At 40.0% G+C, this 11,504-nt stretch overlaps 1 protein-coding gene across 1 annotated transcript; it reads right to left on the minus strand.

Moving 5' to 3' along the window:
* Nucleotides 1-2,817: 2,817 nt before the first annotated feature.
* LOC131236341 (probable LRR receptor-like serine/threonine-protein kinase At3g47570) lies at nt 2,818-7,902 on the minus strand. The gene is made up of 2 exons (XM_058233464.1): nt 5,202-7,902; nt 2,818-3,493 (listed from the first exon to the last, which is right to left on the minus strand). Exons 1-2 carry the CDS (start codon nt 7,861-7,863, stop codon nt 3,102-3,104), a joined length of 3,054 nt encoding a protein of 1,017 aa, XP_058089447.1. The 5' UTR covers nt 7,864-7,902; the 3' UTR covers nt 2,818-3,101.
* Between the last annotated feature and the right edge of the window lie 3,602 nt (nt 7,903-11,504).

The following is an 11,504-nucleotide window of genomic DNA, read 5'->3' on the forward strand; positions in this document are numbered from 1 at the left end:
CATGTAACTTTGCATGGCCAGGATTTCGGTTGGGCGCGCGACTAACCTGAGATCAGGAGTTTACCACATTGAGTCGAACTATCTAAATTTAGGTATGGGACTGGTTTGGATAGAAGTCCCTTATGGTGGACCCCGTAGGCTGCGATACTAGTACTATCATCCCGACTTCACATTCTAGCATGGTCATTTCATTCACATCGCATATTACATTGCATCTACAGTACTTAGCATTTTGGGTTACTATGTTTTTGCACTTATATGGCCTAGATGAGGTTGATGGTATTCGTGGCTCGTCAGGATTTGCATATTGCATTGCATCCTAAGCATCTGTTATTATCTTATTATGTTTTTCATCGCATAGCCTTGGTACAGCTGATAGCACTCATGGACTTACCAGTATATTTCCGCTTACTCTGATATCGTATGATTTATGATCTTGTCAGTATTTCCGCTTATTCCGATGATGTATGATTTATGGGCTTTATGGTATACTTGGCACTTATCTTGTGCACACACTTTCACCACCCTCTAAGCTTTTGTAAGCTTATGTACAATAGATGCGTGCAGGTGGCGTTAGGTTGCAGCAACGTTGAGCTTGGAGTGTGCAGCTGTCATCTGGGGCTTTGATTTCGATATATGTATTTTCCTTTCAACATTGTATTCAAATGATTATATTAGTGGATATGTGATGATAATGTTGCCTTTATGATTTGGGTATACTTGTGGTTATGCTTCTTATGAGTCAAATGTATGTTGAAAAATCCTCCTTGTAGGATCCCAAGATCAGAACCTGGCGTATATACGCTGGGGCAGAGAATGGGGTACTACGGAGGCTGTCGGCACCGGGTTCGGTGATCGGGATTCCTGTGAAGCCGATTTTCGGGTTTGGGGGGTGACACTTACCGACACACGTGATTGACTAATAAGTGCACTAATAGGAAGGTGCTCAGACAGTTAGCATGCCTCTAGCATGCCACTTTGCGTTATCAACAAGGTTATGTCCAAGTATAGAAAATGAGATTTCAGATATGTCACAGGTATCATATGCAAGTATAATAGGGAGTCTCATGTATGTAATGGTTTGCACGAGGCCAAATATATTTGGTGAATGTAGGAAATGAGCATTGAAATATTGTTAAGTAGATTCTAAGGTATCTCACGAGCACAATCGACACTAGAATCATGTTCGGAGGACATAGAACTTCAGGTGGAGTTGTAGACTATGTAGATTCGGATTATACAAGTGATCTAGACAACATGAGGTCCACTACGAGATATATTTTCACACTAGCAGGTTGACTGATATGTTGGAGACCTACGTTATAGTCTATAATAGAGTTCTCTACAACCGATGCATAATATATAGTTGTAACAGAGGCATCAAAGGAGGCACTATGGTTGAAAGGTCTGATAGGAGAACTTAGGTTGAAGCAAGAGGTGATTCGTTTATATTGCAATAGTCAAAGTTCTATCCATCTAGTGATGAATTAGGTGTATTATGCGAGAACCAAGCACATCAATGTGATGTTCCATAAGATACAAGAACTCATTACTTTTAAATAGATTTTGTTTCGAAAGATCCATATGGACAAGGATGCCACTAATATGTTGACTAAGCCGATGACCAGAGGGAGTTCAAGCATTGCATGTGCTTGATTAATCTCTCTATCCATTATTAAGATTGTGCACTATTACACAGGGGTGTAAATGAATATGCATTCTAGGTGGAGAATGTTGGGAGCAATTTATGCTCAAGGTGGAGGTTATAAGGGAGATCTTTAACATGACTTATCATAATGCAAGTTAATGTGGAGATTATTGTGTGCGATGCCTTGGATTCTGTCGATCCGCTAGTGTAGAGAAGCCCTATCTCAGTTCGACCAGTGTCTTTTCGATTCAACCGAATTAGGGAAGCTTTCTTAGTTTTCTCACTATGAAGATTTATACATTTTCATTTTGACCAAAATATGTGATTTGGTTTATTTCGATTTGACAGAAGGTCTCATTCGGTCCGACTAACAGGTTACACAGATTAGTACAAATCGTGGTATTTATGTCAGTTTTCAATTAGGACTTAAATTATATTCTCTCTAAGGGCAAGGGTTTTGAGAGATGAGTCAATTTTCTACACTTGTAAAGGCATGAGAAGAGATTTTTTTCAAGGGGCCAGAGTTTTTCTAGGTACACATTGTAAGGGGAGATTGGGTTTCTATTGTAATCAAAGAAGATAAGTAGTGTAAACTCTAATGCTTTTAATTATAGTGGATTTCTATCGTTTTGTGCCATAGTTGTTTTCCACAAGGATTTTCTACAGTACTTATCTTATGCTTTGTATGATTATTTTATTGGTTATTGTTTATTTGATTGTTTTATCTTTGTTGAACATGCTTCCACAAAGTGTATAAATTAACTATGGTATTAGATCCAAATTTCTAATACATAAGGTTCATCTGGATTTATTGTAGCTGGGATTTGATTATAGTGGTGTGAGATAAGTGTCAGAACTCCAATAGGGAATCCTATTATTTCCTAACCTATAAACGTTATTTTACGATATCTATCAGACCTTAGATTGTAACCCTCATTTGACTAGTGGTGACTTTAAGTTATATGCATTACCTAAGCTAAGTAAAATTGCACCTTAATCATATAAATGCTAAAGGAGAGTAAGAAAAGGCCGAGTAAGTTAGGATAGCATGCTCGCATGAAAGCACTCATTGATTAATGATAAGTTGGAAGTCCAACATCTAAACTAATTCCTTACTATTGAAACATCAATTTTAAAATTTTTGCATAAAATATATTAACAATTAAATATCTTAGTAACCCAATATTCTTCTTATTATAATATGATAATGTCTTTTTCATATTAAATTCATTGTCTAACATAATATAAAATAAAGAAAAAGAAACACATCTTCTGATATATCCAATATGAATACAAGTACACTCTTAACCCAAGACTAAATATATCCAAAGCTTGTTTAGAAACATATTCAATAAAGTAACTTTGTTTGAAAATATTTCTCAACATAACTACCAGTAATAACTTAGTAATGACTGAGGTAAGACAAACCTCCATCTCACATTTGTGATCTAACTTATATGTCTCTGTGAATCTTGACCCCGAGATACTGGTTCTTGATTGCATGCATTTCTGAAGCCACATCTTTCATGCACATTCGTTCTCTTGGAGACTCTGAAGAGCACAACACACCGATTCTGACCATTAAAATCAAGCATTCATGCATTCTATTTCTTGTATTGATGTGATTTCCATTGCCTTGAGTAACTTTAGTGTCTTCTATAAATAGTTGTGGCTCAACAATCTCCATTACTCGTTCAAGCAAAGCCAACTTAGCGAAATGATGAAGGCTTAGATTGTCCATAAACATGCCATCAGTTGGCCCCTTTCCAGTGATCATCTCCAATAGAAAGATTCCATAGCTATAAACATCTCCTTGTGTAGATGCTTTACTGCCCATCGCATATTCTGTAATTTATACATCTCATATTAGAATGTAAGTGACCATTTGGATACAAATAATATCAAAGGTTAAATTTAGAGAGAGGGGGATTATTCTATTTAAACAAGTAATTAGCATTTTTGCTATTCTAAGGATGTAAATTTCTAACATCAATTGGTGTGTTATGAACTTGTAAATGCTTAGAAAGATGTTCAAAATTGATCAAGACTCTATTACTAAAGTGAAAGAACTCAACATGCCAGTCATCAACTGAACAAAAGACTTATTGTTGTGATTTCTGTGTAACATATATCTTAACTAAAGACATTATAAGAAAATAATTCTTTATATCTTGCTATGGTGTGATTAATGTGGGGTGCAAGTGAGTACAACTTTGTCTATCTAGATCTTGTTGGGTATATCTTTTAAATCTGAGGTCATTCTTTAAGGATCCGAAACTAGATAAAATCAGGTTCATGTAAGATTTACCAGTGTTCCACATTCAATGTACAAGAGGTGGCCTACTTGATCACAAGAATGATCAGGCTAGAACCCAAATAATGAATTTGTATATTTGGTATACCTCTTAAAAGTGCCCATACGAGTGGATGAGCTTTACTTTTGCGCAAGATTGTCTTCATGTTGGGATTACCTTGTCCCACACACCCAAGTAGATATGTGTAAAGATATGTTGTCCATTCAATTACTAAGGGTGTGCTCTCACCTTTTGGGTGTGTGTAGGAAGAGAATGTTTCACGTCCAATTGGTTGGACCACAAGTTACACTCTACCCAATGAATAACCTACAACCTCTTAAGTGAATGCGGCATCCAACCAATCCAATAGGTTAGGCCTACCATGAGGATCATTTGCACTACAAAAATCAGCTCCATCCACCCATAAGGTGGATCACATTTATAAAAATAAAAAAATAAAAAAACAATGACCATCCATTGATAAATAGACTTGCTCAATTATTTGATAGTTGATTTTTTCATGAGGCAATTCTTGTGATGGGGCCAATCTATTGCATGGCTTGGATGCTTATTTGAAATCCACCCGGATCACAAGGTTTGTCACCTTATTTCACACCAGGGCCCAAAAAGCATCCCTTTCCGTGATTTAGGTAGACCACACAATTTGAAATAATATACGGGAAAATACCCACCTTCCAAATTGTTTCAATTTGTATGGCTCACCTAAATCACGGATGGGTCTGATTTTTGTGCCTCGGGCGTTATTTAAGTGTGCAAGCTAATGGTTGGAGTTGATTTCATATTATCATGGTAGTGGACCCAGTAAAAATTAAGGTTTGTCCTGTCTCCTAACTTTTAGTTTGTTGTGGCCCACTTGAATCATAGATCAGCCTAATTTTCGGCCCCCAATCTTACTCGGGATGACATATCTAATGATCGGAGTGGATTTCACAGTGGGCCATATAGAAATTAACAATGGTCGGCATCCCTCTCCCCAATTATTTCCCTTGGAATGGCTCACCTAAATCAGATCGAGTCTGATTTTTTTACATGGGGCCTAACATGGGCTAATGCATCTATTAGTTAGAATGGATTTCAGATGCATATCACAGTGGGCCTACCCCAGCCCACCCTACTTTGTTCGCACCTCCAGTACTCTCCTGCGAAGCCAATAGCCAAACTAGGTGGGTGTATGTTTTTGTTCATATTTATGTATTTATATACAAGGAATTAAATAAGGTAATAGAGAAAATTGTTACCTGGAGCGATGTATCCAATAGATCCCTTGATTCCAATCGAGCTAGTTTGAGCAACCTCAGGTAAGAACTTGGCTAGCCCGAAATCACCCACGTGAGCAATCATGTCATCATCAAGAAGTATATTGCTTGGCTTTAAATCTCGATGAATGATTGGCTTTTGGCAATGATTATGCAGATAATCCAGTGCAGAAGCCACATCAATAGCTATGTTTAGCATTTGAGTAAACTTCAAGTTCCTTCCAAGCTGGTCATCGCCGTCTCTGTGCAACCACTTGTCTAGACTTTCATTGGGCATGTACTCGTAAACTAGAGCTTTAAAATCATTGCCCTTAAAATCAATGCTTACACAGCAAGTTAAGATCTTAACAAGATTCCGATGCCTAATGTTTTTCAAGGCTTCGCATTCAGCCATGAAGCTCCTCAGAGCTCCTTGTTGTTGAACATTGAAGACTTTCACTGCTAGCATAGTTCCATCACGATCTAGAGCCCCTTTATATACAGTGCCAAAACTTCCGGTGCCGACCAAATTGGTAGAAGAGAAGCCATCTGTTGCTTTAAAGAGTTCTGCATAAGACATGGTGACAAAAGGATCCTCCGCAGAAGGCACATCAACAGGTTTCCTTCTTGACTTTCTTACCCAATAAAGAGCGGCAAAGATACATGATACTAACATAAGGCACAGGACAACAACAACAACTGAGATTTTTACTTTTGATGCAAGAGACTTTCTCCGTTTCTTGGAAGCTTGGCTAGAGCATTGAGGCAAATTTAATTCTGGAATACCCCCACAAAGCTTATTATTTCCGAGCACTGAAACTTGACTGGCATTTCCAAAGACCCCATGTTTTGGTAATTCACCCTCAAAATTATTGAAGGATAGATTTAGAGACTCGAGAGCAAGCTTCTCCAGATATTTTGGAATCTCCCCGGAAAGGTTGTTGCGTGAAAGATCCAAGGATCGAAGGCCTCTTAGAGTACTAAATGTTGGAGGAATTGATTCTTGAAAGAAGTTTCCATCCAACCAGAGATTCTCTAAGCTGAGACACTTGCCTAGTGAGATTGGAATTTCTCCTGACAATTTGTTATTTGAAACACTCAATACCGAGAGAGTTTTCAAGTTACCAACTTCGAGTGGCAAACTATCGGCAAAAGAGTTATTTCCAATGTAAAGTTCAATCAAAGATGGAAAGCTGAAAAGTTGTCTGGGTAAGCTACTGCTGAACTTATTATGGTCGAGGAATATGAATTGCAGGTTTGTGCAATTACCAAGAGTTGAAGGTATGCTCCCCGATAGATTGTTTTCAGATAAACGGAGTTTCAACAATTGGGAGATGTTGCCCAAGGAAGACGGAATTTGCCCTGATAATTCATTTGCTTCAAAGTAAAGTTTTCTTGCATTGTAAAGCTTCCCAATACCAATGGGAATAGTACCTGTTAAAAAGTTATACCTCATATCCAGTACCGTTAAGCCGACAAGATTCTGAATCCCAGAAGGGATGCTTCCGAATATTTTGTTATCTGCCAAAGTTAGCTCGGTCAGTTGGGTCGAAATATTAAACATGGAGTCGGGCAACGCACCGCTGAGATGATTACTGTGAACCTGCAGCACTCGTAAGCTACTGCAATTGGTCAAAGAATCGAGAAAAATCAAGTCATGAGATTTTCCAACTCCAAGTTTATTACCCCACAATTTTAACCTGGACAGACTCTTGAGGCTTCCAAAATTCGTAGGTACAGATCCGCTAAAGCTATTGCTATCAAGGTCAATAATTACGAGTCCTGAAGCATTGGATAATGAAATTGGTATGGGTCCTGTGAATTGGTTTCCTCCGGCGTAAAGCCCTTGGAGATTAGGAAGAGTGAGGCCTAAGTTAGGAGGAAGGTTTCCATGCAATGTGTTAAATCCCACGTCCAAAAACTTAATGGAGGAGAGATTGTATAGCTGGGGTGGAATCCTACCTGACAGTTCATTTTGACTAATGCCAAACCCTTCTAAGCGTGCCAACCGACCAAGGTCATCTGGTATGCTGCCATCCAGACTGTTTCTGGAGAGATAAAGGATAGTGAGAGACGAAAGGTTTCCAAGTGAAAGTGGGATGCTTCCCGTAAGATTGTTCTCACCAACATGCAATATAGTGAGTTTCGATAGAGAGCCAATCTCAGCTGGAATCCTTCCTGACAACTGATTCTGCCCAAGATAAAGGAATTCGAGTTTCGAACAGTAGGTAAGATTTGTTGGAATTTTTCCGGTGAGTGTGTTATTGCGCAGACGGAGAAACCGCAAGCGGAACAACTGGCCCATCTGTTCAGGAATCGGTCCGCTGAAGCTGTTGTTTGCGAGATCGATTCTCTTGAGGAAGGTGAGGTTTCCTATGAAGGGAGAAATGGGGCCCACCAAGTTATTGTTTGTGAGATTCAAGGCAGTGACCCTTTGAGGATGGCGGCGACCATCGCAAATGACTCCTTGCCAGCGACAGAAGTGGACAGTATGGTTCCATGAGCTCAAGGAATGGAGAGGATCGTCGGTTATCAGATCTTTAAAGTGGAGCAAAGCAAGGTAATCGGTTTCGTTGGAGAAGTGAGCGGCTGATCCGAAGAACCATGGAAAAGAGACAAGGAGAAATGACCAAAATGCCCATAGGGTCATAGGTGGGAGCTCCATAATAGTGTTTGTGGATGAAGGAAAGCCAAAGTGAGGAGACAAATATGAAGTGGATTCTGGAACCTTGATGACTAGAGGAGTCTTCTTATAAGAAAATGATCAAGACAAATATGGAGTGGATTATGGAACCTTGATGACTTGAAGAGTCTGCTTATAAGAAAATGATCAGGTGATTTTGATGGGTCCCACTTTACTATTTTTTTTCTTTTTCTTTTTCTTTAATACTGAATCAGCTCGCGTCAGGCGCTCTGTGGAGCTCACCGTGATGTATAGCTAAAGATGGATGGTCCGGTCAGGCGCTCCGTGGAGCTCACCGTGATGTATATACTTTATCCATACCGTCCATCCATTTTGAAATATCATTTTCGGCCATGATCCCAAAAATATGAAGATTGAAGGCTTAACTGGACCACACTAAGGGAAGTAATGGGGATTAAAAGCCTACCACTGAAAACTTCTTGGGGTTACAGAAGTTCTGGACCAAGCTGATATTTATATTTTCCCTCCGTTCATTTCTACGTGATCTTATGAGGTTGGATGGAAAATAAACATCATGGTGGACCGTAAGAAGTTTTCAACAGTAGAAGTTCAATCCCTACTGCTTCCTATAGTGTGGTCTACTTCGGCCTTTGATCTGGCTCCTTTTTGGAATAATGCCCTAAAATAATCTATCAAAATAGATGAACGACATGGATAGGGTATATACATCACAGTGGGCCTCACGGAGTCCTGGTCTCCAATGGTGGGTAGTACCCAATCCGCGTCAGCGGTGGGGTAGTACCCAATCTGCCTATCCAATCGGTGATGCAGGGGTTTTATCCACGCCCATCGATTTTGGCAAAACGCTCTCAAAAACAGGCGGATCCAATGCTCAAGTAGACCACACAAACGAAATTGTACACTTACGGTTTAAAACTTTCTAAGGCCCACCATCATCTTTATTTGACATCCAATCAGTCGATAACGTTTTTATATATAAAAAAAAACCTGGATAAAGTGAAAACAATATCATGTTGATCTAAAAATTTTAAAACCCAAAAGAAGTTTTTAACAGTGGCCGCTCAATCACCACGGCTACATGTGGTGTGGTCCACCAGGGATCTGGATCTGCTTCATTTTTCCGGCTCATGCCCTAAAATGAGCTGGCAAAACAGATGGTCCACGTCCAACGTCATATATAACACATACATTAAAGTAGGCTGTCACTGCCTGACCAAGATCGGTGTTACTCCAACCTAACCCAATCTGATCCCCATATCAGTTTAAGTCAATCTGATGAGCGTGCGAGCCAAGTTTCATGGTTCATCTGATGAGATATACAGAACCCATGGTTAAATATAAGAAGATTGAGATGCTCATCGTCCGGTATATATTATGAATGTTGGATAGGGACCACAAAACAGCATGGTCTAATAATCTGAACCACACACGTTCAGGCACTTACCATGGATAGCCCATATGATGTAGGAATTATGCCAGTTGATCGTTCTTACCATCCAGTCAGATGATCCGCAGCTATTTATCTAGAAACCATACATAAGGGGCCTAAAGAAAACGTCAGCACCCTAGTAGCTTGAAAACAACTATAAATAAAGGGTCACATGCGCGTTTTGCTAATAGGCATTTCAGCCTTTGCCCTCAGTTGGACCAGTCCTCCCCCAGCCATTCTGAGGTCCATAAGCTTGTTGTCTTTGGCCACCTCCTTGAACTCTTACCTACTAGTGGACTGCTAGATGACTTTGAGATCAGCCCTCTGAGTTCTCTTCTCCAAACTTTTATTTGAAACCAATTGATTCCAAACAAGGTAAAAGCTGAACTTTCCATATCTGATCCAGGTGCAGATCATTGAGCAGACTTCACGAATCATTTACATTTCTAGGCCTTCCGGGTCAATTACTGGGAATCAATACTAGATCCAAAAGAAGGTAGAAAATAGTAAATAGTCCACACTTAATAGGAAAAAGTAAAAGGAAATTGACCGTACTGACCTCAAAGTTTGGGCAAATTACCTCGAAAGCTACGACGTCCCATCTATCCTAAGAATGGCCTTCTGACAACTTTTGAATATTGTTTTGCACAAAAATGCCCATGTCCTTGGTACAGAAGTCGTACAATCTTGGAGTGAATAAGAAGTTACCTTTTTATTGTAACCCCGAGAAAGTGACAGATTGGCTACTCCCCCTACCACCGCCCGATGGCTAGTGCTCGATGCTCTGTGGGACCCACCATGATGTATGTGTTTCATCCATGCGTCCATATATTTCTCTAGATCATTTTATGGTATAAGACAAAAAATGAGGCATATCCTAATATCAAGTCAACCACATTACAGGAAACTGTGTTGAATGAGCGTAGACCATTAAAAACTTTTTGAGGGCCATAAAAGTTTTGAATCAAGCTGATCTTTTTTTCCCCTTCATCTGTGTATGTATGACGTAATCAACAGATTGGATGTCAAATAAATAGTACAGTGGGCCTTAGGAGGATTTTAATGGTGGATATCCAATCACTATTGTTTTCATCGAGTGGTCCACATGACATCCACGATCCATACAACATGACAACCATGACCCATACAACATGACAACCACGACCCATGCAAACCACGACCCCAATGAGCCGTAGTTATCATGTTATATGTGTTACGCCCCAAATTCAGAAACCAGGCTCACAAAATTTCCGATTGCCGAATCTGCACTAACAACCTTCGTAGTACCCCATTCTCAGCTCCCGGCACCCCTACACTAGGTTCCGATCCTGGGATCCTATAAGGAGGATTTTTTTAACATCAATTTGATTCGTAATAAGCGTAACCATAAGCATAACCCACGAACAATAACCACAAGAACACCATTACAAAATCCACTATGATAAAAAAAAAAATTTTAAGTACAAAGCGTATGAAGGGAAATACAAGATAATGATAATGGAAACTCCTGAAGCTCGACTGCACACTCCTACTGCGGGGAAGTTACAGCTGCGTCCTGGCGTCACCTACACGCATCAATCATGCATAAGCTTATAAAAAGGTTAGAGGGTGGTGTAAGTGTGTGTGTAATATGAATGTGCTCAGAATGCAATGTCAAAGTAATGCGGAATCATGCTGATGGGTACATGAATGCAATCAGTCATACTAAGGCTATGTGGTGTAAGATATAAATGCTATCGGTCATATCAAGACCATACGATGCGAGATGCAACTCAAGCATGCCAATCCTCATCTAAATTCACATATCAATGCAGCTCATCACTAGAGCATCAAATATCAGTACAGTTCTCATTCTAGATAATCACCGGAGTTTAGTACACTCCAAATGGCACTGCCCCTTTCCCAGGCGCGCAGTCCAAGTGAGCATAAGAAACCTCACTATCCACCTGGCCAATAGTCTGTCAATATCTATCCAGTACGTCGATAGCGGACCCATTCACGAGCTGGTCAAACTCAGCCTAGTAATGCCCCCTACCCTCGGGCGAGTAAGGCCACACCTATTTCCAACCGACCACAATACAGTGGGAGACGCGGCCTCCTGGTATTCGGCCCTCGTACGCTCATATATCCACTCGGTCTCAATGTTAGAGTCATCTTCTGGTACTATCGGGTTTAGGAATTTTCACCCAAGGACATCTATGGCGCCCAATGC

The sequence above is a fragment of the Magnolia sinica genome, unplaced genomic scaffold, assembly GCF_029962835.1.
Source record: "Magnolia sinica isolate HGM2019 unplaced genomic scaffold, MsV1 ctg397, whole genome shotgun sequence".
In the NCBI taxonomy this organism is placed as follows: Eukaryota; Viridiplantae; Streptophyta; class Magnoliopsida; order Magnoliales; family Magnoliaceae; genus Magnolia; species Magnolia sinica.

Coding starts and splice junctions, on each gene's coding strand:
- LOC131236341 (XM_058233464.1), bottom strand. CDS start 7,863: ATGGAGCTCCCACCTATGACCCTATGGGCATTTTGGTCATTTCTCCTT. Junction 3,494..5,201: donor TATTGGATACATCGCTCCAG/GTAACAATTTTC, acceptor TATAAATTACAG/AATATGCGATGGGCAGTAAA.